We start from the raw sequence: 27,975 nt of genomic DNA, 5'->3' as shown, positions 1-27,975 counted from the left end.
GTATCTTTGAAGTAAAATGATTGCGTCACAGGATTGATCGTGAGCAGTGTATATATAGATATATAATTTTTGGAGAATTACCTTTCAAGCACCATCTTGAAATATTTAGAAATTACAGTTCCCATTAGTATTATTTATGTTGGTATTATAAGTACCAAACATCGGTTCTACCTACAGATACAAGGTCAAGTGCTTTCTATCCTTGAATAAAGAAAAATTCAAGTTTTAGGGTAAATCCAGTCTTTTTTTGGTGAAAGAAAAGTTACTGAGGATTCCATTCTTATTTTTCTATCTCTTTTTTTGAAAAGCTTCGATTTATGGATTAGGCCATCTTCAGAGCTGTCGAACATAAAATAAACATATGACATAGTTTATAAATTATTTTTGACCTTATAGGGTGAAGGGACCAGTAATTGACTGCTTAAGAAAAAATTCGAGTTTAAGGTAGAATAACTTCCGTTATTTTGGCTCCAGGTGTAGGTTGTAAAATTGTACCGCTCCAGTAGGATGTATTTTATTTTATTAATATTTTAAAAGCAGTAAATTCGATCTTTATGTCAACCAAAAATGATTTTTTTTGGAAGTATGTCAATGACCCAGTAATTGACATACCGAATTTTCGGTGGAACCAGTGTTTGACATGGGGTGGGACCAGTAATTGACATACAAATATATTCATGAAACGACATAAGATATGCATTCAAAATCACTTTTAAATCTAAATAAATCACTTAAATCACCTAAATCACTTTTTCAATTGGATTTATAACAAAAATCGGTCTTATTCATAATTAATCAGTTTTTAAATAGGCAAACCTAAATAATCTAATATTTTTCAACATTACGCTATTTTATGCAGTTTTTGACGACCAACCCTTACACAACTGTCCTACTGGACAGTTTTAATTAAGTCCCCAAGCCAAGACAGGTAATTTGAATAACAGCCCTTACTTTCAATAGTGCCAAGGAGATATTAGCTAACATACATGTTAGATCGTACACAATGTCTGTCGGCTCGCTTTTATCTCTTTCACTCAACTCTTCCGCTCTCTTATCCTTTCAAGTTTCCGCTAAATATTTTGTTACTTAAACCTCTTTTTGGGAATTTTTTTTTGGTTCTCACTTTACCAAACTCTCTACTTCCGATTAGACTATGTGGTCACATCCTTGTTTTATCCATTCCGCCTATAACGTTGCTACTGATGGCATCTACGCGTCTTTGGGTTCGAGTTGTTAGGTGCTTTCTAGTGAACAAAATTTCTCCTACGCTTCCCTTCTTTTGGAGCGCTTCGCTAATATTTTCCAGAATCTGTGCTGCCAGTGTCATTTGCTTCGAAACCAAACTATCTGAATGTAATTCATTCTTATTTTCTGCATCTAAACAGTATTTGATTGTTTATTATTACTGAGTTACCTCTTGGGCTCATGTATATATACACTGTGTGCACGTTCATCGCGTCCCGCCTCAGGTTGTAAGCATTCGCACTTACAACAGTAATAAATAAATGAAACATCAATGAAAAAAAAACTAGATTAAAAAGTAAGAAATGTGTAACATCACTAAGTCACCAACTTCTCCACTTATGTTTAATTTCGCACCTGGTACTTCTCTTGAGGGAGCTTCATTTTTCCCCTGGCCGTTTTATTTGATGGAATTCTATGGTTTAGCCATTTCCTCCCTTTCTTCTTTGGCATGTGGCAAGGACCCAAAACTGAGGGAGAATGAGAGATTTTCAAACTCCGATAAGTGGGCGTCGTTTTTATCAATCACGTAGGCCTCGGAAGCTGTTCGGCGATCACGACTATTCCAGTTTGTTGTTCATACATTGTTGTTCTCTACAGAATAATCATTCTGCATGCCCTCTTGAAATAAGGCGTACATTTGCTAATTCATTAATTTAAACATATTTTATGATGCCGATTTTTATCAATGATTTTATTTTACAATGTATTGAATTTTTAATTATAATAAAATTTATCAACCTATCTTATCATTTTCCCAGGAAGTCAATCACTGGTCTCAAACAAAAAAGCTGTAGGACTAGTAATTGACATACATGTCAATTACTGGGCAGATTGCCGTTTCAAGGACCAGTGATTGACAGCCCCATTTTAATCCTCAATGCTTCTTATAATTAAAAAAAAAACTACATAAATGAAATCTACAAGTAATACTAATTATAATAGAACATTGATAACCACACGAATATACGAACAAATAAACGAAAAATAAGAAAAAAGAAAAATTATTTTCTTATCAATCCTCCTTAGCAACGGCTTGTTTTTTCCTTGATTTTGAACTTTTAACACAAATAACCTTCCACTGATACCAAGGAACCTTCCAATAATTAATATTTTTCTGGAACTCCTGCCCAAAGGCTTCTCAATAACGAAATTGAAAGAATCACCACTAAAAACGGCTCATATCCCTTATAATACCAGTTTATATCTGGTATGTCAATTACTGGTCCCTTCACCCTACTGATTAATTTACAAATTGAATATTTATTATCTTTACTCAAACTGCACTTTTTCCATTTTTTTTTTTAAAGTATTATCTCTTATTAAACTTATATTTTCTTTGGTCATGACACTCGTTATTGAGCAGCAGGCTTTAATGAAGTTACTTCTCTAATACCCAATCATTACCAAAACCGTTGCAACCAAAAAAACAATCAGTTTAACGACAGTTATGCAACAAGGATAATACATAAAGTTAAAACAAAATGTTAAAGTATAATTTAAATTATGAATCATAAACTAAATGTACAATTAGTTAATAAATCAGTACAATATACAAAAATATTTAATCAACTATATTAAATGCGAACTTAAAAATCACATTTAACTTTAAAGTAATCTTTGCTGACAAATGTGTTATCATCTCTGAACATGATCTTCACCCTTGGTCGAAATAAATAAATTACTAAAAAAAACAAGACTGAAATAGCAACTACAAGATTTTTCTTCATTTTTCGATTAAAATTTTAAGAAATTACTATAATTTTAATGAATAAACTTCTTGCTAATAATTGTATTGCACAATATTTAAATGGAGCCACATTCTAGTTGCGAACTAGCCTAGCTCAAAAACTGAATCCAATATTTTGAGCAGCGATTTTGTACATATACTTCGAATCTGATATACTTCGCTGACGTTTGTAGCTGGTGTCTTAAAATTCGTAGTTCAGATTAAGGTACTTTGGTGCTTTGTTTTGGTTTATGAGAGCTGGATGAGGAGCTTAGTAAACTGATCGATTCTGTAGTTTGTTTTATTTTTTTTTAATGTATTACTTTCATACATCTCTAGAATTGCTAACCTACAATAAATGTCATGAAACTATGGACGTAGAAGGATGAGTTGTACAGCAGCGAAGTTTTGACTCCGTTAAAAGTTCGGTCTAACATCCCTTATATGATTCTTATGTTAAAATATAAAGTCACAAACCATCTCCAAGGTATGGTGGTATTACCAATTATTATTTGCTATTCTAATGACGACCGCAGAATGTGAACGTTCTTTCTGTACACTAAATTGAATAAAGACATTCTTACAGAATTCTATAAGAAGAGGCTGAATGCTTTGGCAATGCAGTCGATTCAGAAGAAAATGGTACTGGTTATTTTGGAATTTAACAAGCGTATTATTAAGAATTTGCAGCATCCAAAGCGTATAATTTATACCCGTAACACAACGTTTTCTTAAAACTTTTACCATAATTCTTAGATGAAGTTATTTTGAATGTGCACTGATCTTAAGAATGTCACAAACCGTCCATAATATTAACGTGAAGACAAATGAAAGGCAACACTTCTAAAGACTTACGCTACTTCTTTTTTCTGAAACAATGGAGAACATATGGAAAACATCTTAGAATGTCCTTTCACCAAAGAATTTATCATGGAATCACTTAAGAACTTAAACATTTTAAAGAACCACCGTAAATATAAAATTTGTATAACTGGGTTACGAAGAGATAAAAATATTTGTGTTTTGTTGCCCAAACATTACTAAAAGTACTCAACTGAACTGAAGAATACCTCAAGATACTTGCAAATTAACTACTTCTTTGAAAGTATTGGTCTTAAATTGAAAAATTGTATTATAATAACGCAAGTTGCCATGATAATGGCAAAAAGCATCTTTTATTAGGTAAAATTCAATAAAATATAACGACGAACATCATTAACATAACTGCGTTTAGAACAGGAAAACATAATTATATCATTTTACGATTTTCTGAAAAAAAAAAAAAAAAAGCGATGAAAATGAAGTACAGTACAAGCTCGATTAACCGGGCTGACCTCCGGCTATAGCCACCCCGGAAAACTGAAATCCCGGTTAAACCGAATACACAGTGTTACATAGTAATACACTCCTGTTTCGTCCCAGAGATCAACTCCTATCTTAGACGGCAATAATTTTTTTATTTTTTAAAAATTTTTAATTTTTTTGCCGTTCAACTTTTTGAAAAATACTTGTTAAGTGTTGTTTGCTTTTTTTTCTATCAAACGACCACTCTCTGATGAGTGTACACAATTTGAAAAGCCCAACTTTGGTCACTGGTTGGAATGTTCTTATCGTGAAAAAAATAATGACCCTTCAAGAAAATCAGGTACAAAAGAGTTGCAGCCACGCCTACAATTATGTTACATCGGAAGACCAAAATATTTTCCTGTCGCCACCGAAAATTAACTTTTGTTTCGGCGCCGATCCACGTGTTCTTATGATGACCCAACATGATCCCGGTTAATCTGAATCCCGGTTAACCGAGGGCCGGTTATGTTAACCGAGGTTGTACTGTAATAAAATATAGAACAGAGATGGTATATAGATATTTTTGAACTTAAATTGGTTAATTCATCAGATCGTATCAAAAAATAGGTTGACCTTTATTCCGAGTTTCAGAAGCACTATATCAGCAAGGGCCTGCTCAATGAATTTTAGGTGATAGCTTCGCTACGCCAATGGTTGGCTATACGTTAACATGCCTCATTCCTAGCCCACTGCAGTACGAGGTAGTTGGTAGTGGAGTGAATTACGAAAAAATGAAAAACATTCTTAAAAATTTAAGAGAGGAAAGACCTTAGCGACTATAAATATAAACAACAAAAACGAAAACAAATAGTTGAAGAAATAAAAAGATCTCAGTACAAAGAAAATTATCAGAATTAATCCAAACGAAAATTCTTAAATAAGTAGAAATAATAAAAATTAATGAACAATATGTAAATAAAAAAAATCTTCAATGAATTACTAGGCTAAAAAAATATATATATAACACGATCAAGAAGTCTCTATTTCATCTGTTGCTCTACAGTGAAATGTCAACCTGTTGCTCATACAGGAGGAGAGTTCGAGAGCTAGGCTTACCTTCACAGTAAGGAGAGAAATTGATGAAAAGGGCAGAACACTTTATAAACAACGTCTTCTACAATAATAAACATGCCCTCTTTATAAGCTTTGGAAATAATAAATTGTGAATACAAAATAGAACAATAGACATTAAGAAAACTAGGCTAACATGAAAACTAAATCGATTTGACCTACAACAAGAATTTCCTTCAGCTAAATGAGAATAGATTTTTAAAATATGGTTTGTTCAAGAGTAAAAAATTTAAGTCAGTTTTATTGCTTTCTTTCAAGCTATCTAAAATACCAAATAATAAAAAGAATCAAAATTTCTACATAATTCAATTAAAAATAGAAAACAATAAGTCCAGTCAAAAATAATATAAAAATAAATAAGTCGAAAGATAATACAAAACAATCCACAAAATGAAAAGCAAATAAATTTTTTACAGCTAACAATTTTGAGAAACGTTCCCATAAATTCATTAACACGGATCCGGAAAAACAATATTTTTCTGTTCAGATTAAATTTTATATTCAAGTACAGATTTTTAGAAGCTTTTTTTTTTTTCTGGCGCATCGACTGCGATGGTCATTAGCGCCTTTCAGCTATTATTATTTATTAAGCACACGCAATATCTACACCAAGGTGCTTTTCAGTAAACGAAAACACCAGGTTTTACTATTTAAGGTCGGTTGATATAATATGTTCAACACGAAATGAGATTCTAATCTTTATCAATTCAGGGTCATAACTCGATAAACAATTTTGAATTAAAAAGCACAATCAGTACACAAAAGAAATGCTGTTATATCTATAACAAAAATTGTATGATGGTAAGTTGAACTGATGGTAATGAACATATTTGTTCATTTTTGAGTTGGGATTCGACTAAAATAGAAAACGAAACAAACTTAGCTAACATAACCTGACGTGACCTACTATTTGTGAAAATATAGCCTGTATTTTTATTTTTAACAAAAAGAATAAGTATATTTGAAAATGGTTTACCTTTCTTCATGTCAGTCAACAAAGAATACACAAGTACTAAACTATGAGAGCACACTACTTGTCCAATAACAGAGCAGAGATAAAATGTAAGTTACCTCTCGTTCGTCTAGGTCGTCTTCAGTGTCTGGTTGCTGTTGCACAGCTGGTTGTGTATCCGCTGGAGGGGGCTGAGTGGGCGTGGCCTCATGCTCCCCACCACCACCATTAGTATTGTTAGTTTTGCTGCCGCCTCCAGTGTCACCGCCCGTCTGTTCTGCCGCCCCACTATGTGCCCCTGTTGTACCACTTTCTATATTTGGAGATTCACCAGCCAGTCTTGATGCAGGTCTAGAACTGCCGCCAGATTCGCCTGCAGCCGGTGCGGCCAGCATTTTGTAACGTCTCCTAAAATTCAAAAATAAACAATTTAATTCCAAGATTATGATTTTATTTATTTATATCTGGGGAGCCTACAACCTTTGATCTTATACATAATTTTTCTCAAAGTAAGCAGACCTCTACCTATTCAGGAAAAAAATTTGCGAGAATTACAGAACAAGGCAATTGTTAAACCATTTCTGCGTCCTCCTTTAACCATTCTTTTCTCATACAATGCTATTTGGCCAATGAATCTTTACTTCTTTTTAAATATTCGAGATAGGGGATCATGTTAATCAACTACTTTTCGAACTAGAGAGACCTCAAAATTTATGGAAATATCATAGTTACAAATAAATACTTTTCTCTCATAAATAGTTTTAAAGTTGTAATACATGACACTCTTCACTTCACAAGAAAGGAATCTATTTAAGCAAGACAATAGTACAAAGGGTGCGGGAAATCAGGGAGTAACCCCTCATTTGCCACACAAGACATCTAATACGACCTACAAATATTGAGCTAAATCATGCGAATCTTCTTTAAAGTAAATTGGAGATAATACCGCCTCAGACAATACTCATTCAAGGTGTGGCCATTTGTGATTGGCTTTCATTATATTCTAAAGATGGTAGAACATTTAAACACAAATAATTGACTTTAAAATACCTAAAATATTTAAGATTATATCTGGTTTCCTTTTATTACAATTATCTTATTCAGTGGAATTATTACGCCTTTGGGCTGATCATATAGATAATAAAGTTCCAAAGTTATGTTTCAAAATTTCTTTTTTCTAGACCATAAGCTGAGGACGTAATTATAACTATAACAAATTAAGCGTGCTAAAGTTCTGGCGCTGGTTATAGTAAAAACCACTTTAGGCGTGTGATTACTGAACACTCTATTTATGTTGCAATGCATGTTGAGAATTATAACTTACACATGATTGCCTGATAAACGTGTAAGTAATAATTTTATGCCCGCTGCAGGTAACTATTACTTCTCTTTTAATTTCTCCTGTTCTACTAGCAGGAGAAGGTAGATTGGGTAGATTTTTCGATTTTCGTAAACTCATTGTTACTTATAGATACATTAATTTTATTTAAAATATTTTTCCAGAAATATGTTGAATATTTTATTAATTTTATTATTATTATTATTATTTATTCTAATTTGCTTATAATGTACAATTGTAGCAAGGGGTTGCTCCGTGCTTTTACAGATATAATACAAGAAAATAGAGAACAAAAAAAATATAAATTCACTTTTACAAATTCAACTGAAAACCTATTAAATTAACGAAAACAAATTTCTAAATTTTATAGAGTTAATTATATTTTACTTTGTCTACCGAGTCGAAACATAAGAGACTCTCCAACACAATTTCAGGTTGATTACTGGAAGAAAAGTTAATGTTGTGCAGATGTAGATACTTGGATCTTAAGACATCTAACATCGGGCAGATAATTAAGAAATGAATTAGATCATCTTTATTGTTTCCACATAACGGTCAAGGGGAATCAGTATTAAATAAACCTTACTGAGGATATAGAGTTGAGACTTCTTCTCAGACATTAATCTTAATTGACTGGCAACTCTGATCATATCAATGTGACATTTAAAGTGAACGTAATGTTCACCCAATCCAAAGCTGCTATTATTCCTTAGGAAAGTGTTAAATCTGGCGTTTAACAGTGATTCAACATCCTTACTAATTAGATTATTGTTAAATCTTGCCATGATATCAGTCAGTTTACCATTCGGTATGTGCTGTTTTTCCTCCAGACATCATCGGAACCAATAATATCAAATTGCTATCGCAAATCAGCGGTCCAGTTAAAGAGGGATGCTAGGGGGCTATCAATGTTGTCAAGCAGCGCAGCATATCAGATACGTGGCAATCTATTTTCAGGCATGGCTAAAATTTTCTGCCATAGACTGTTCGTTTAAATTTTTTTTGAAATTATATGAGTATGTCCAACCACCAACCTGACAAATGCATCTGGAGTATTCCTAGATTGTTTTAACAAAATTTTGAAAAATTTTAAAGGTGTTCTATCGGCATTATCGGCCTAATATGTTGTATATATATATAAAAGTACATATCTGTTAGAATTCTAATGAGTTGCTTAGTTCAAGGTACTACAAAAGATGGCCAACAGAACAGAATGACTTTTTCGAATACAAAATACTTTTCTGCTTTCTGTTTAAATTTATTATTTAGATTTTACCAAATTAACCACCGAGATATCACTTTCTTTCAGAAATTGATACAACAGAGATAAAAATCTCAAGCAAGCATCTTCAAAGATAAAGAAATACTGCCATATCGACTGCAATGCGACATTTATCGGAAGGAAAAGCTAGTGATGATGCAACCATAATAGAGGAATATTACAAACATTATAGATACAATCTTATGGCAAATAATTATAATCCAATAAACAATATTATCTTCACAACTTAAAAAGATTTCAAGCCGTGTTTTGGTGAAAACACGCAATGTACTTTGAATGCAACTTGATACTTTATTTTTATTTTTTTTAAAAAAAGATTTATTACACTCGTAAGTTCCTTTTCTGATATATAAAATTTAAATGCATTTAAATTTAGATTTAGATAACCTTGAAAAATTCCAATGAGAAAAGAAAAATTAAACTTAATTCTTAACAGAAAAAAACTTCGCATAAGTTACAAATTCCTTCCTTTATTTCAACAGCTAGAAATTTATAGGTTTAAATTATTTTTAAAAAAATTAATGCTTGCTCATTTTACAGTAATTTAAAATGAAATATATGTTGAGTTTATTATTTTCAAATTCATTGCAGTCACACATAATCATTATAGAACCTTGGGGGGAAAAATGGTGAATAAAATCTAATCAGCATAAAAGTCCACAAATCATTTTCAATCTATGGTCTTTTCGTCAGCTTTAACTCTGTAAACATCACCCCTACGAACTTTAAATGTTACCTTAGAATTTATATTGACGTAGTAGCGATAATAACAATAATTTATAATTTAAGCGACTTACCAGCTTTGGAACACACATAGCGACAATAAAACGACTTAAAAAATGGATCTGCTGCTGCGAATAATTAGAAAAATTAGTTTTTAAACACAAACTTCTGTTGTACAACTGCATTCTCAAATCTATTAGGACTAGAAATGTGAGTTACCAGCAAACTTTTAAATACTCAAAAAAATCTAAGTCTTCCAATTTAAAATTCTCTGTCAGATGGCAGATATACGACTCAAAATCTTATTCTCCACAAAGATCTTAACATTTCCAAAATAATAGAAACGAACTAAATACAAATAATAAAAAAATTCACAACTCTATTCCTTTATGTCCTTACCCTCTCATACAAAATCTCTTCTCTATAGACGACCGTCCACTTTAGATAGCATTGCAACCTTCTCCAAGACTAAATGTCCAGCGAGAGTGTTACTATAGAGAAGTTTCTTTTCTTACAACAATGCCAATGCCAACTTCATCTGATTTTCGTCTAACTATGCTACTTTTCATTGGTGATTGTGACAGATTTTTCATATACCGTGGTCAAAAAAAGTATTCATACACTAAGTTTTTTTACTTTATCTACTGAACTTTTGTTTCTAGGATGACTATTTCTTCAGCACTGAAATTGAAGATAGTAGCAATGAATTTAATGCTCTCATTTTCTTTTATAAACATGAAGAATTGGTTAAAAAGCAGAAAAATAATTTATTGTATGCAAAATAAGTATTCATACACTCAATCTGAATGGTATAATTAATGCAAAACTAAAGACCTAATATTTTGTAAGCAATCCCTTTGCATTTGTTAATGCCTGAAGCCTCCTTGGCATAGATTCCTGATGGTCTGTGGCGTAACAAGGGTCCCTGAAGTTAACGCAAGGCTTTCTGAGAGTTGGCGTGCTCATCGGAAGCGCATACTTCTTTCAACAAGATAACGATTCCAAACATACATCCAAAAATACTAAGGAATAGCTGCTTTATAATGCCCGGAAACAACTTGTCACCCCTCCACAGTCACCGGGTATAAACCCTATTGAAAATTTATGGTCTTATTTGGAGAGGAAAATGCGAAAATTGAAATGTTCTTCCAGAAAAGAGTTCATAACCAATTTAAAGAAATCATGGGCAGAAATCACATCTCAAGAGACACTAAACCTGGTGGAATCTATGCCAAGGAGGCTTCAGGCAATAACAAATACAAAGGGATTGCTTACAAAATATTAGGTCTTTAGTTTTGCGTTAATTATAACATTCAGACTGAGTGTATGAATACTTATTTTGCATACAATAAATTATTTTTCTGCTTTTTAATCAATTCTTTATGTTTATAAAAGAAAATTAGAGCATTAAATTCATTGTTACTAACTTCTATTTCAGTGCTGAAGAAATAGTCATCCTAGAAACAAAAGTTCAGTAGATAAAGTAAAAAAAACTTAGTGTATGAATACTTTTTTTGACCACTGTATGTACACATAATTAGATTGATTTAAAATACTACACTTTTTCTTATAATTAGAAGTGAAAATAAAATTTAGACTTCCTTTTAATTAATATTATAAAATGGGATTCATGAGAATGAAGGTAAACACAAGAAATTTAAATGATTTGAAGGTAACAATGGGCCTATAGCACAAAATATAGCATAGAAATATTTAATTTTATGTCGCACAACATTCGACGAAATCAATTAACAATTGATCTTGACAATGATGTAAGAAACTTATTCAGTAAACAATTTTAAGTACATATACAAAAAATTTATTGTTAATTATGTAAAATGCAGTAACAAAACATTGGACGAGTGCTTAGTTCCACATGTTATTAAATTGAGAATTTTAAAATTATATCTCTTATAGGTATTGTTGAGCTGTCACTGATAACAGCACTTAATTTGATTACTATCTCCACCATAATTACGATAAAGAGAAAAAAAAAACAAGAGAAAACAGTAAAATGGAGAAAATATTGTAACCTGCTGACTATGACCCTGCAAGTGCGCTAATGATAAATCATTGTGTCAGAAAATAAACTAGTTTATACGAACTTTAAACTATTATTATATATTCTTACTATAATGGAATAAATTTATCATAAAGGCCACAATATTTCTACAGACCACCTTACTATTGACAGTGTATTTAAGATGAACTATATTTTTATACAAATCTATACAATAATTAATTTTTCTTATCCTTCTTGAATGGAAAGTATGGAAATCGTGCAGATTTCTAAGTTTGAGTTTTCCGCTGGACATACACGTTATTAGTTTCTCTAAGTACTAAATAGTTGTTTACACTAATCATAGAAAACGATTTTCTTTAATATTTATACATATCATTACACTATTTAGATCAATGGCTGGTTATTATACGTCCAGAAAAACGCTTTTGAAGGCAGTAGTAGGATGATACGTCTCTCTACAGTGTTACCAAAGTATCGCCTATAATACTGATAGGTACTAAATAGTTAAGTAAAACTCCAAATTGAAGAAATATACAAAACATGTGATTATGTTACATTAATAAAGGTTGAAATCCACTTTACTGAAGAAATTTTGTGGATTTTAGTGTTTTTTTTTGGCACAAAATAATTTTTAAAAAAAGAAAAGACCGATCAGAACAAAATAGCGATAAAAACTTGAGCGTAGCCAGTACATTGATTTAAATAATTTGAAAGATTTACTTAAACCTTTGAAGCTGCATATTTTCATGTACTTTTTAACCTGCACTTTACACTCTTATTAATGATAAACAAATAAAGACTGATGGCCAACCAGGTGTCAAATAACAAACATTATATTTTCATAATAATCATTTTTTTTTAAACCAAATCATCAAGAAGCAGACAATGCCAAAATGAAACTCATTTGGAAAACGGCTAATCAAAACTCTTTACTTAGTAATTGTGAACACACAACCAAAAAGAAGAGACCAATCGGTGCAGACATTCTGTGAACCACTTAAATTCTGCTTACATCATGGAATTAAAAAAAATATTGCCATCTGAATAAATTATTTTAAAGTGACTCTGATTAATTTTGATCGTTTTTTTTTTAAAAAAAAAGACTGAGGTTTTAAGTCAAAACTAGAGCACGTCTGGGTCCGTAAAGCTTCTCCAGTATATCGTGAGAATTTACAGTTGGGTGAAGAGTGTTTTATAAATGTGTGGTTTGATAACGAGCCAAAGCTAGCCAGTGGATTCGCTTAATCCAGGGGTCGGCAACCCGCGGTTCTTTTATCCAAATTTTGTGGCTCTTCAGCCTGACCAAAATAAATTGTATATTTCAATTTTATTGAAACAAATGAAAATTTCATTTATTAAAGTAAAGATATTTTTTCAAAAAGAATTTTAAATGTGATAGGTTAGAAATTGAATATAATTGAATTAAATATTAAAATACGGTACGTATTATAATAGACTGCCGCCATTTTCATTCAATTACAGGTTTAGTTATTACTTATTTGTTTATTTACTTTGCAATATGTGAAAATAAATATATAAAACAATTAAATGTTATTGAATATCATAAAATAATAATTTGTGAATTCAAATGAACAACAGAGATGTTTACACTATAAAACATGCGGCTCTTGGTAAGATTTATTAAAATTATTTAAGAAGAAATGGCTCTCTACTTGAAATAGGTTGCCGACTCCTGGCTTAATCCAAACAATTTCACACACTGTTTCTGGCATGCACCCATATATATAGTCGATTGTTCTCATCTGGAGACAAAGATACTCGCAGAATCGGCGAGATACCTGAAGAAGTGGCTAGCCCACTTTTCCCAAAGGAGTAAAATGACTCTAAATCGAGATACTTCCCATGATCTTCTACGTCTATAGACCCACAATGATACAATTTTTCTCTCTAATCAGGTTTATCATAACAGACTGCAGCTCCCCTAAAATAAAATGATTTAGTCACAGTTCCTCTAAACAAAATATCGTAAATTGAGTTAAAAACTACTTGTGGGGCCTAGAATTACCAACGGCGTCGCCTTAATTAGCTCTAGCAACCATAACCTGTTGGATCTACGATATGTCATAAAAACCTCACCTTTCCTAAAGCCTCAGAAAGGTTCGGAATCATATAAGCTTTTTTCAAGATCAACAAGTTCGTGTGATATAATTCTTTTTTTGGAAATCCCGCCTGTTTTGGATAATTCAAGTGTGTTTTCACACTGTAAATGTAAAATGTTACAGGACTTTTGTCAATTAAAAAGTTAGGATCATTTCAAAAAAGAATATAAACAATTCATTTTAGGGTTTCTTAAAAAAAAAAAAGAAAAGTCTATTGGATTGAACAAACAAACGAAAAAATTACCTCTCTACATATCCAGTTTGTCTGACCATTTTAAAAGAAGAACTGTGTAGCACAATTTGCGAGCTAAGACTGAATACCGAATGAAATCAACGCTGCGATAGAGATGTGTGTATATAAAATACTAGAGATATGAATATTTGGGTGAAGGCCGTACAACTATGATGCGCGCCGCCCTCTGGTAGTGTTACACGCGAACTACAACGCCGCCGTCGACAGCCCTCCTCTACCATTCTATGCAACCCCTAGAACAGACTTACTTCCACTTCCTGCTTCAACTGAGGGCACACTCCATTCATCCAACCTCTTTCTCTTGTTTAATAGCACATTCTTCTCTGACAAGTTTCCGGGACGTATTGAATGATTCTCCCTCGGTTTTTTTTTTCCTTATCTTGCCAATGCATTAACTTTTCCAAAGGGCAATGGTATTCCTAAAGTTAAAAAGTGAATTACTATTACAATTATTATTATCTTCAATTTTTATAAACCTGAGTATAAAAATTATCAACGAGACTAAAAGAAAATATAAAAATCGATATGTTCTTTCTCTTAGTTTCAACGGAATTAATGTACACATATTTTTGTTATTCAATCAGAATTAAGACGAAATCAGATAACAGTGAAAAGTATTCAATAAAGTCACAATCTACTGGATTAAGCTGCTGAAACTAAAAAAAAATAATTTTCCATAACAGTAGAGCACTTCACAAACTGGATTCTGCCAGTGCTGACAACTTGATTATAACTAAGTAAACAAGTGAAACACTTTTTGAATTATGAGGTTAAGAATTTTTTACTATTCAGGACAAAAAATGTTACTCTCAATAAAAGAATAAAATACAGCAAACATTTAGTAATAATTTGTTGTTCCTTTCATTTAAATTCAAATTATCTATCTGCCCCTTTACCACAAATGTTATAACTTCAATAGTTTTGAGCCAGAGAATCATTTATAATTTTCTACTAATTAAAAATAAATAAATAATTAAAATAAGAAACGTCTGCCAACTACGAACAAGTGATAACTTTGTACAAGTAGAAAAATGTTTACATATCATGAAATATGTAGACAGAACGTGTTCTGGAGCATTTAATTTTTTTTTATATTTGGGGATTAAAAATTTTAGAGTCTGATTAAATGTGAATTTGCTATAAACAGCTATAGCAAGGAGGAAAAATTACAATACTGATTTTTCTTGTAAACCAATCACAAACCTTCAAGTGTTACTACGGAGGAAATAGGAAAACAAATATGACCAACAAAATTTATATAAGCAAACTTAATTCCCTACCGAAAAAAAACTTACAACTGTAATTAGGGAATCTAAAGGACACAGCAAGAAGGCACAACAACCTATTAAATTAAAGATTACATTTCATGACACTTTTATGTGTCTTCATCCAGTTTTAATTAAAAACAAATTAGATTCCTGACCTATATATTATTATTCTAAAAAAAAAAATAAAACCATAAAGAATCAGTTCACGCATAATACGCGTGTTCAGGAAGAATTATAAAAAATTAGTATAAATGAGAGAAAAATTAGGGATAACCCTTCACTCAGAGTTTTTTTTCTTATCAAGTAGGTCATCTGAAGACAGCCCAAGAAGAATACCATATAAGCTATTCCAAATTACTGCCTAAAAAAGAAAACTTTACTTATTTTCACGCATTATGTTGGCATATTTTCAAGGTGAAAGTTGTCCCCATAAATAATAATCTTTTTTTTTTAAATTAAAATTAATATCCACGCAATTCAATAATTACATAACATGTAATAATTATTTTTGTCAGATATTTTGTGTGTTATTTAAAATATTACACTATCTGAATATTCACTATTTTATATTCCTAATTTTCATACACGCTAGATGGAAATTCGAGAGGTCAAAATGGTGGCATTTAGTTTCTTTTTTTTTATATACTCGTATTCTATTAAATGCATAATGTATGTATGTGTTGTTGGTTAAAATGTTGATGATAATAATAATATAGAGAAATACATATTTACGTAGCTACCTCTAGATTTTATGTCCCTAGAAAACATTATTTTATTTTCTAGATGATATATGTACTGCTTAAACTGTTATTAAAAATACTCTGCCATGATTGTCATTAATGTTGCGCAATAGTTCTTTTAGCTTGTCTTACTGCCGTAAATGGAGTAGTACATTTGAGTCAGACATTAAAAAAGTAGGTTTTTATTTAGAAATACTCGTTTGAGGTTCTCTAAGCAATTAAGCGTATTTCAAAATGTTGTGTCACTTTCTATCTTCAAATTTAAATTTAGACAAGCAATGACGAAACGTGCGAAACTGCTTTGCAGACTACTTGGACGACGCTCCAAATTGCCCTTAGAACTCAAACGATTATTATACAATACCATCCTCAAACCGATGTGGACTTACGGACTAGAGCTGTGGGGTTCAGCCAAACTAACCAACCTACGGACGGTTGAAACATTTCAATCAAAACTCCTCCGACAGATAGCTGACGCACCTTTCTACGTGACTAACCTCACCCTTCACACCGACCTCAACATTCCTTTCATAGACCAACTCGCCAAGACTAAATATCGAAAATTCCATACTGCTCTCTCTACTTGCTCAAATCCTCTTGTACAGTCTCTCGCCTCCTAACAATACTCCTCGACGACTGAATCGCCAGTGGCCCCGCGACTTCCTTACTGTCTAAGAACTAAACGTAATTATTCTCCTCTCTCCTGTAGAGAGAGCTATTGTTGGGTAGCTTCTCTCCTCCTGCTCTTCCCGCACCAGTTCATCTTGTTTACCTATTTACTTATTGTATATATTTATACAGATTGTAAATTACTAAATAAATTTAAAAAATAAATAAATAAATTTAAATTTAAAATATGAATAAACATATGTTTAAGTTAGTTTTTACAAATTTACAACATGAGAATCAAATTCTAATCTTAGAAAGGCACAATAGATGCAAGTAGGCTTTTTTGAGAGACTGGCTAGGATTTTGCGCCATAATCTCTTTAATAATTGAAAAAATTAAATATATTTTTAGTTTTACAAATATCAACTATTCCGCACCATTAGGCGAGCAGCCTCTCAGCTTTCTTCCCAACCACTTCTCACTAGTTCTAGTTCCGCCTTCAAGTAAGACTTAGTTAAGACTAAACCCAAAACTAAGTTAAGACTAGAAAAAAGACTATCTCCAGGTGGAAAAATTTCCCAGTCACATAAAACTAACCAAGAGTATGATAACAAAGTGACTTTAATTTCACCATAATTTATTTGTTTAATGAATAGTAAAATATCCGCTCTAAATATAAAAATTCACAATCACAATCATATAAAAATAGTATTTAAACTACGCTGGCTCACGCAAAACTCTTGGTTGACCAATCAGAAGAGTTTTCAAAGCATGCTTTTTTCCCTCCAACTTTTTATTAGTACAGTTATTAATCGATCTTTTCTTGTTTCCTTTAATCTTCTTGACCCATATTATTTATTTATTATAATACAATACGTAGTGGAAATATACGGCACATTCAGAACATATAGAGGCTGACGGTTGGCTTTTCTTTATTGAGGTAATTGAGGTGGTACTTTACTTGAGTCTCACAATTTTCCTATTATTTTCTCTCACTTTGCATAAGAGAAATTTTTCCGAACATTTGAAAAATGTTAACTTGAGTTTTTTTTACTGGAAATTTCACTTGAAAGAACGTATTTTGATTTTCTTATATGGTTTATATGCGAATGAACTCGATATCTCAAAAAACTATATTCTGCCTGCCAAAAGTGATGACTATACTGAGATGATTCTTCAGATTGTTGCGGTTTACTAAGAACCCAATCCTGTCGCTTTGATTCAAAGGTTTTTTTTATATAGGAAAACTGATTTTTTGCGAGCGTAAGGTAACTGCAGCTCCCCAATTAACTTCCACTTCATTTCTTTTTCGCTTACCTACAATGTTCCTCAGTCAAATACTATTATATAGTAAAAAGATTCTTAAATCAAACAAAAAGTGTCAGATCTAATCTAAAAAGCGGACGTCACAGAACTTCTTATCTTAATTTTCCGACAGTTACTCTACTTTAGCATTGATTCCAAACATAGATCTAGATTTGTGATAGAGATACACTCCTTTTCTCTACAATCACAAACGCTTTTTCTAGCATCATAGGTTTCATTTTATTTTCAAACACCACTCCGTGTCATATTATTTATATAAAGTATTGTTGGAAAAATCGAATAACCAAAAGTTACAAACTAAATACTTGAAAGCAACATGTCACTTGTTTCAGCTATATCGTTTAATCAAAAGAAACCTAACAAAAAAACTTGAAGATATCAAAACTGTGGACAAAGTCCTCCGTCAAGTAAAAAACGGCAGATAACTAAAAAACGATATGAGAGATTTTACACATTCTCATTACCTTGATATAATCCTAAAAAAATTTCTTCTGTTGGAAGTGCAAATCTGTATGCCTCACATAAAACGAAGTTCACCCAGAATTAGCAAGTGGCAGTCAATCGTACTAAATTTTGTTCCAACTCTTTACTTATTGATGTTAGCTGTGGCTCCTAAAAGAAAACAGTCAGTTCAAACTACTGAAATATGCGAGTTTCTATCTAAAAATTTCATAGAAACCAGATCTGCAGTACTACAATTTGAAGCTGACCAACATCAAGGAAACGTGAAAACTTAATTATTTCGAGCACATTTGCTGATTGGAGGTGGTTCGATTCCTCCAGAAATTTTTGTTTTTGATCTAAATAGAGAGAGAGATATTTCTTGTGTAATAGGTAGGAGAGAGAGATATTGCTTGTGTAGATACTATTATGATGCTCTGTGAAATGAATCACTCAAAGCATAGACGACAGTGAATTTAAACAAAACTATAAAACATTGGCGTTTCTGGTGAAAGGGAAGCAGAATAAGTAAGTAATCTGAAACCATCATTCTGGTTCACTTGAAGACATAATTACCTAACTTTACCTATAGGTAATGATGAGTGAACTTTTTAAGTTCAAGTTTTAAGAAGCACAGTTACCTAAAATATGTCGATTTGTTAACAAACTTTAAATAAACAAATTCGAAGGTTGAAAGAAATTTACAAGATAATTTAGAATTCAACTGAATCCAAAAATCGTGTGAGTGAAGGCACCAGATGATTTAATTCATTGTTACCAACTGCTAAAATGAAAACAGTCATGTCTATTGATTCATAAAAAATGAACATTTGCATAGATTTTTGTTTACATTCTATGTGCGTGATTAAGTTAATAAATAGGTAACTTAAAATATGTACAGCAATTAAGATTGTTTTCTAAATAAACAAATCTCAGTTGATAATGAACTTAGAAGTAAATTTATTAAGATCAATTGGAAAGAAATAATTTAAACCAGACTTTTTTCTCAGTTATGTATTCGGCAGTTTTAACATGGAAAAATTTAACTTTTAAAAACTAATTCCAACGTATTCAATAGCAAATTTTATGTTTATGTAAATTCATCAATGGAGCTTGAATACTTATTTGGGTGTTTCCATCCATTTTATTTTTGTTTTTTTAAAGTAAATAGAAGTTATGTAAAAACTATATATAGGTACATAGTTTTACTTACTTTATGGTTCTTTTTTTGAACTCACCTAAATGCAATACATTTTGCTACATCAAGTTTTTTTTTTTTTTTAAACACTGTCACGAAATCCAAAGATATTCACCAAGATATCTCAAGAATCCTGACCACAATATACATCCGAACCGATCGTTTAAGTGCACTAAGACATTTAAAACAAGACAGTATGATGGATCCGTTTAATTCATGACTTGTAGTACAAGTTTCCTTGATTTCTCACCATGTTCTTACGTCGTCGTGAGAAAAAACGGGTATTTCACATATTTGTCTATGACGACAAGAATATAAAGGCAATCGTGATCCTCTATTTGCATTCTCTACTCTAATAAAATCTACCATCTACCAACTACCTAACCCTTAGTTCTGGTTTACTGTGCTCCAAGAGGACCGTTTTTGCTAGAAGTTGTGGCCGTAGAAGACCGATTTTTCTTCTTCTTGAATAAAAAACAGAAAATTAGATTTCTCCTTTTGTAAATCAGCAATGGAGTTACGAATGCCAGTTCGTATTATAAGACAAACGTTTAATAAAAGATTAAAACATTTATTCGAAAAATTAGTTTTTAAAATCAATATCATTTTTAGAATGATAGTTTTCGAAGACAATTTACTACAGAATCCAAAAAACCAAATAAAAAAATTCTTAGGCATCCTAAACCCTGTCTTCGCAGGCCTCTAGAAGTTTTCTTCCTCCCAAACAAGGCCACTTCTTATCACCTCTAATCCGCATCAAACGCCTATACAATTTCAATGCCCATGTATCTACAGAATACAATTCAACCTTATGATTTTCAATCAGATATTTAGAAGTTCCTCAAAAATCCACATTTATGGGGCATTAGTTTAAATTTTTCTTTTCTTTAGGGACAAAGTTTCTGCCCGAGAGAGTGGTCGAGAAATTATAATTTTGTATAATAATTATGTGACTAATAACTTTACGACTACTTTAGTTTCTTAAATATCATTTACCTAGGCAATTTGTATCTGTCTGACTCCGTTGTTAGGCGAATAGATTTCAGTTATTTGTGATTACTTGATTGTAAGGTTTAATATCTTAAAAACTATTAAAGGCAAACATATTTACTTTTCTGCTTTTGTTATGTATCGCTATACTCGATGTTATCAATAAAACTTGAAAACAATTAAGGTTTCAAATTTTAGTTCTCTTTGTCTCATAATAATGAGACATTTTGATTAATAATGTAGACTAATTTGGCCCATGACAAATGTGTATTATGAGTTTGCGGTATTCTAGTGCCCGCCCCTTTGTACTGAATTACCTTTTTTTGGGTAATAACTTTTTATAATATTGTGTGATTATATCTGTTATACTTGATTTAAATCAAAACAATTAGGCAGTAAATTCATCTAGTCTTTCAGCAAATAAATAGATATCACCTATTCTAATTAGTGAAATAAAGCTCTAATATTATTTAAAACTCTATGGCTTAGACATTCGTATTATACTGGTCAACAGTCTAGAACACAAGCTCGCAATGTACAGTTCATTATATATAACAACATAAAAAAAGATAAGGTTTAAAAAAGAACTATTTGCATTTCTGAAATGCCGTTATTTCTATGTAAATTGAACGTCCTTTTAAAAAAAAAGATGAAAAAACTATTCATAAGAATTAATACAATATATATCCACAACACGATAGATTTGGAAATTACAAGAAATACCTAAAGAAAAATAAAGAAAGTATATCTAAGTTCTATATCTTGGCCAAGAATGACCCCTCAGCAAGGTCGAAATCTCATGAATCCTCCAAATACAGTAGTCACGCGCGCATATAATGGAAATATAGTTTATGTATAGCTTTATTAAAAAATATAAATGTAAGATCAGAATATTATTCCTTATTAAGTGTAATAAAGTAATTTATATAAATAAATAACTACAGCTAAGATTATATAACATGAAATCATTTTGTTTAGGTTGTTAACAATTGACCCACTTTATTTTTCGGCTGTATGGGTTATTAGCTTCATCCTTAATAAATTTTGAACGAATAATTTATGAAGTAAAGCCGACAAGAAAAATCTTTTAAAAGAAAAACACGATTGGACCAAATAATCACTGAAAATTGCTAATTTTTTCATTTTAAGTTGAATGATTCTTAATGCAGTTTAATTTAGTAAGTAATTTAGCATAATTTTTTGTTTGTAAATAAAGGATAATAATAATAATTAATGCATCTCTTAAAAATCAAACCTTTTCTAATTCCTAAGTTAACTACCGAACTTTAAGTTATTATCCTTTAAGAAATTCAGGCAGGAAGCTTTGCCTGATCCGGCTGAAAGATTGCTTACTTAAGGAAAATCTAAATTCTCCATAACAGAAGACGCTCAAGTAATGAAGCAGGATGTTTTGCTTTGTCCACTTGAAAAAGTACTGTATTTCAGTTCTATATCAGTTCAGTTTCTGTTTTTTAGCCAGCTCTTACCATTGATCAGTAATCTTTAACTATTAATCTTCACTGAATATCATCACAATTAGAAAACGCTAAGCATTCAAAGTCCATTCAATTAGCAACTGTTTTGTCCATAGCTAATTTCTTTCTTTAATAAATTTAACCAAACTGAGAATTTTGCATAAAAACAATGGCAGTAAAAAAATAAAACTTAGCTCTAACTTAATAAGTACATAGAAAGTTAGTCAAAAATGTATTTTTATTGAAACCAATCCCAGTAAAACTGCTTCAATTAATAGAAAAGTAAAAAATTATTCCGCAATAGACTTCATTTATAATTAAACAAAGAGAAACATTTTAAGAACACTGCTAATAAAAAAATAAATCGAGAATTTATAACCGTCTCTATAACCTTTATAAATTTAACAGTAATGAAAAATGTATTTGTTAAAATTACGCAACAATTTTAAAACAATGAAAGAGAAATATCACAAACTAATAATAAGAAAATATAGGATTTAGATATTTAAAAAATGAGGTTGCAGAAGTGGTGTAATAAGAATAATAAGAGGTAATTTACATCACGTTAACCAGGATCTGATATAATATACGTACTTCACTTTAATAATTGACACACCAAACTTAGTTTTGAAACGAATAAAATAAAATTGATTTTTTTTAAAAATGAAATTAATATAGATTAAGATAAAACTTAGTGATAATAATTAATGTTTAAAGCTGATGCAGAAATGACTAGCAGAAATATAATATATGATAAATTTAAGAAATGTAATAAATCACAATTTACATCGTTATGGATACAGAAATTTGTTTCTTTACAATAAAACAAAATTTGACGAAAATCTGGCTTTTAACTTCCGGAAACCCCACAATAAAAATAATATCTGGTTTGTACAGTTTACGACTTTTTCTTAATACAATTATTATTATAGATAAATTTTTGACAAATATTTAGTCCCAATCAAATAAATTATATGATAGGAATTACTATGAATGAGCAACACTTAAAAACCCTTTAAAAAAAATCACTAAAAATAATCTTTTCAAATCTTGAAAAATATTAAAATTGAGAGAAAATCTAGTTTAAGCAAAATCGGTACAGCCTCATTTTCTAAAAAATTATCTTTTGATTAATCGAATACCTTATTTTATTAATTTTATAAATGAGATGCAAGAGTAAATTATTATGAAATAACCCTTCAGAGAAATGCTTAACTCTGAAGTTTCTAGGAACTCACCGAAACAAACATTCTTTTGGGTTAAAAATTTAAATAATAATGATAATGGTGAGTAAGTAGTAAACCAAGTTTTAAAAAAAACAACTGAAGTCAATTTTGAGTCATCTCAAAATAAACTGAACAATAAGCTTCATAAAGTACTTGCGGATGAGGAATCTCGACCAAAAACATAGGAAGTGACAATGGTACCCAAATGGAAAAACAAATTTGACATGATTGCCAGGCTTTCTTTTACAAAGCACTAGAGTATGTTTCCTAGAAAAAGCTTCTAATGGAACTAATTAGTGAAATCGTGAAAAGGTTAATTTACTGCAAGGAGTTTATTTAAGGTTAAAAAAAACCTAAGGCCTCGACAACAACACATAATCCAAAAATTGATTAAAGATAAATTTACCAGATTAACGGGTAAAACATAACATAGCAGAGAGCATATTTACAGATTCGGATTTAAAGATTTACTTCGGATAGCAATATGTTTCACGTCTGGTTGAACCACCTTGAACTTGCCACGATTTTCTGTATATTGTAATATGTAAACCAATATCTAAAAACCTTTTTTCAGGTAGTCAGGGAATTACCGAATGAGTAATTACGTTGAAAATGCCGTTTCAAAACTTTATAAACGATCAAATACTCAGTATAAGCCTCTTACTTACTTTAAAAACAGTAATTAAACAAAATTTTGCACTATAGAGTCAAGTTAAAGCTCATAATTAAAACAATAAACTTAAAATTCTGGAAAACCTTCAGGAAACTTGAAAACTGTTAAGAGTCTATCACTGTTTCAAAGTTAATAATTAAAGCAGTATTGACTGTATTAATTTAACAAATTAAACAATAATAATAAATAACTAGACTTAATAAAAAAAATAATGTCGATTTACCTATAGAATAAATAAAGAGATGAGAAAGCAGGTGTAGTTCCAATGGAGGGAGGTGGTCAGCCGTCTGCACGGTCTCCTAGATTGGGACTGGTGTAGGTACAGTTGGCTACAGTTCCCTACCTTCAGCTGGGGGTGGCTCCGCCTCCACTTCTGCAACAGCGTCCTAAATACTTCCACTTTCATACAACTTCACCTCCCTTAATAACAACCCTTCTTAAATACTGCTCTAACAGCGAATCTGAAAAAATAAATAATAAACATTTTCAATTTAAAATTACTTAGGTGTCTTTTTTTTTTATTACGATCTTTTTCACTTTTTAATGCGTAGCAGAAATAATATTTTTTAATAATAATAATAATACCCAGTGAGCAAACAAATCTCAGATTGAAGAGATACCATCTGAATTGTACAAGTGAAAAATTTTGGGTTTCCTTTTTTAGTTAAAACAGACATTAGTAACGTAATATTTCAAGATTTTCTTGCAGATAAACAGTTTTCAATTGTGTATAAAAAAAATATAACTAGTACTATTGTCCATTTAAATCTTACTAAATGTTTGTTAGATTGGAGGATCATTGATGTCCAAATAGCCTCCGTAGCTGTAGGGCTCTTGTAACTCTTATCACATTACTTTCTATTGGATCTGTAAAATAGCAAACTTATTATTATTTTTCAAATTCACTTTTGTATGTTCAACTTGTCAGTGTATCTAGCAAAAAAGTCTTGAAAAAAATGCGATGAATTTAAGCATCAACCCCTTTTAAAGGCTAACGTTTGACATGAACATCCAATTCAAGATAGGCAACAAGTGTGAACTTTACAGAGGCATATCTTTCTTACTGTTTATTACGATAGAACTTGAAGTTAAACAGTCATTAGTTTCTAGCCAGTACCATAATTACAAAATTAACTAGGAACCATCGAGACAGATATAATTGAAATCTTTGAAGAACTTAAAACAATGGGTTTGTAGGAAGTAAAATATAGTTTGCACTATCGAAAGCGGTTAATAAGATTATTCTGTTATTTACAAATTTATTAGGCCGATAGCCTTGTATGACGTGCGTTTCTAAAGAGAGAAAATGAGATAGTTCTAAGAATTCATGAAAGGTTTTAGAAGAATGTTAGACCTGAAAACAGAATAAGGCCCTCCCAAAAGAACAAGATTTGTATATATTCAGCCAATAGAAAGTAACACACACTGCCCAGCAAAAAAAAAAAAAATTATTTAGAACAAAAAATAAATGATGTTAATTTAATCAAGAATCTGGGGATCGATAATAGATAAGGAGAAAACATATTGATTCAGGCAATCTTAATATCGTTTGGCCGTCAGTGAATCGTAACGCTTTCGATTGTGTTATCAAAAACATTAATTTCTTTATTAATTACGGCTGCTCTCAGGCACTGAAATTCTAAACTACTGTTAAGTTAAGAAGGTTCCTTCATCAAGCTCTGTTATCTTCACAGTAGGTTTCATTGATATTTTCACTAACTTGTTCTTTATACATTTATAACAAACCCAAGAGTTCTGGCAGTAACGTTAACTTCTTAAAACTTCCATGTATTAAAGCTATATGATTAATATACAAGGAGGAAAAATCAATTGTTCTAAAGTACAATAAATCTTTACAGAGGACCTGTTCATGGGAGTCCATGAGAAGTTCCTCCAAAAATTTAATGTTCAAATAAAGGTGAAAAGCATTTAAGTTGCAGAATGTAGATTTTAAATTAAGTTAAAAGGAAACCTTGTTGCTAGCCAAAAAAATTATTCAACTAAGTGATAATTTCTATTCATCAGTTTCCAATTGATTACCATGAAAAGTTGGAGAGTTCGGTCATTTTTCGTTTTTGAGATAACCAGTTCCATTTCTGCAATGAAAAAGACCAATCATTTATATTCAAAACAGTATTGTAAAAAAAATTAAATGGGAATTTTTTCTAAAGGTAAAAACAAGTTCTTTGAACTGTTTGTAATATAGATAACTAAGGCAGAAGTAGAACTAGGGTGTATTATTTAAATTACAAAATGCTTCAATCCTGTATGGAGAAGGTTGTTTGTAAGTGCTGTTATCACGAATTTCGACTGTTAACACCATTATTTCCCTTTTTTTTCTTATTTCTCCTTCTATGTAAGCGAAAGCAAGAATGTATATATTATTTATATCTTCCAATTATTATATGACAAATTACTCTGGATGTGGGCCGAACTTTCCATGCCAATTATGGAGAGGTATACACCATATATCACAAGATATTTCCAAGAAGCTCAAGCAGCAAAAATCTGTCCTTATCAAAATTTGATAGTTCATCAATATTTTTAATATTTTCAAATCTTCTGCGATTGTGAAAAAAAAAATCGTCAAAAGTCTGTTATGTGTTAGGGGTTGAATGTTGAACAAAAGATCACAAATAGGTTATAAAAAAAGAATACTGGTTGGTAGTCAAGGAACTAGATCTGACACAGATTTCAGTTCATAAGCTAAAATTATAGCGACTTTAATCTTTTTTTAAACGCTTCCTTCAAATTTAACACTTAACAGATGTCCAAATCTACCTTCTAGCCCAGTAAAGGCATATTCCTCGACTTTTAAATTAGAGTAACTACCGTAAGTCCAAATTTTGTAATTTTATTATCCGGTCTTTAAAAAAAGAAAAGAAAGAAACATAAAACAAAAAAAAACAGTATACTTATCAAATTTAAGATGATTGTCTAGTATTAAATCAAGACCCATACCTAAATTATACTCCATCCAAAGATTGCTCGCCCATTTTATCTTGATTAAAGATCGCCTCCTTTTATTGATCATTCCACTTCCTCTATTAAACTTCCTGTGATTGTGTGTTGCTAATCTGTTCTTCCCGGTGAAAATTTACTCTTCGGTTATTTTATGTTTACATTTTCTCTTGTCGTGATTTTTATTACATAGACATTTCCTTAAAACAAACCACAAATTTTAATTAAATTATTTAGTTCATATTGTCAAGATTCAAAACTTTCAGTTTCCATCCTAATTTTGGATTTTAATAATTTCATACTACTGGCCTAAATAATTAGCCAAAGTTTCTGTTTCAAGCGAAGTGAGGATTTAGAACTAAACATTTGGAGTCTTCAAACAAATTTACCTTGAATTCCTTTAAGAAATTCATCTAACTAGAAAGTGGCACTTGAACTCTGAACAGGAATAATAGAAATCAAGGGACTATTGTTCTGTCTGATTAGATATGTCGGCCACCTTTAAACTTAAATAAAATCACATCTATTAGAAAGAGGCATGAAAGCATAATAAAAAAAAGAAACAATACATTAATCCTCTTTTATTTGCCATGCATGTTGGCGAGAAATGTTTTCGAGAAAGGATTTTGAGATATTTTTATTTCACGTCATAATACACTAAAATAAGAAATAAAATAACGTACGTTTACTTTATATCCTGGAATTGAATTCCAACTGCCACAGTATCTTCTACTGTTTCATGTGCCAGATTTGGTTTTCAAATACTGGATTACCACTCTGGAGAGTGTCTGTCTGGATCTATTCTGAAGAGGTTTCTTCCTCGTTGACTGCAGTTCCAAGCTCTGTGATTCGACTAAAGCTACGACGGCTCTCATTTTCCTTTTTATTAAAATCAATCGGAAGGAGGCTGAATTCCTCTAATAAGAGAAATTAATAAGGTATTAGTTTTATGAAAATCTAGTAAGGAAACAATTTTCAATTAAATTT

General features: G+C 31.0%; 1 protein-coding gene across 12 annotated transcripts in view; it reads right to left on the bottom strand.

The window, feature by feature from the left end:
• Window positions 1-27,975, bottom strand: part of DCX-EMAP (Doublecortin-domain-containing echinoderm-microtubule-associated protein) — a 96,727-nt gene that overhangs the window by 40,914 nt on the left and 27,838 nt on the right. For 3 of the 12 annotated variants that reach the window (XM_074114678.1, XM_074114675.1, XM_074114674.1), the window contains 6 exons: window positions 27,672-27,905; window positions 26,989-27,188; window positions 26,068-26,123; window positions 24,801-24,894; window positions 24,251-24,488; window positions 6,461-6,749 (listed from right to left, as the gene is read on the bottom strand). In XM_074114678.1, the coding sequence (XP_073970779.1) occupies window positions 6,461-6,736 (276 nt within the window). In that variant the 5' untranslated portion in view covers window positions 6,737-6,749; window positions 24,251-24,488; window positions 24,801-24,894; ... (1 more) ...; window positions 26,989-27,188; window positions 27,672-27,905. Of the gene's footprint in view, window positions 1-6,365; window positions 6,750-14,072; window positions 14,117-14,329; window positions 14,501-18,488; window positions 18,637-19,041; window positions 19,191-24,250; window positions 24,489-24,800; window positions 24,895-26,067; window positions 26,124-26,988; window positions 27,189-27,377; window positions 27,495-27,671; window positions 27,906-27,975 lie in introns of those variants that run through there. The other 9 variants (XM_074114677.1, XM_074114679.1, XM_074114676.1 and 6 more) reach the window with 9 other exon arrangements.

This window comes from Rhodnius prolixus, unplaced genomic scaffold (genome assembly GCF_049639745.1).
Source record: "Rhodnius prolixus isolate KJV_2025 unplaced genomic scaffold, Rpr scaffold_7, whole genome shotgun sequence".
Lineage (NCBI taxonomy): Eukaryota > Metazoa > Arthropoda > Insecta > Hemiptera > Reduviidae > Rhodnius > Rhodnius prolixus.
This window is presented reverse-complemented; position numbering and strand designations above follow the sequence as displayed.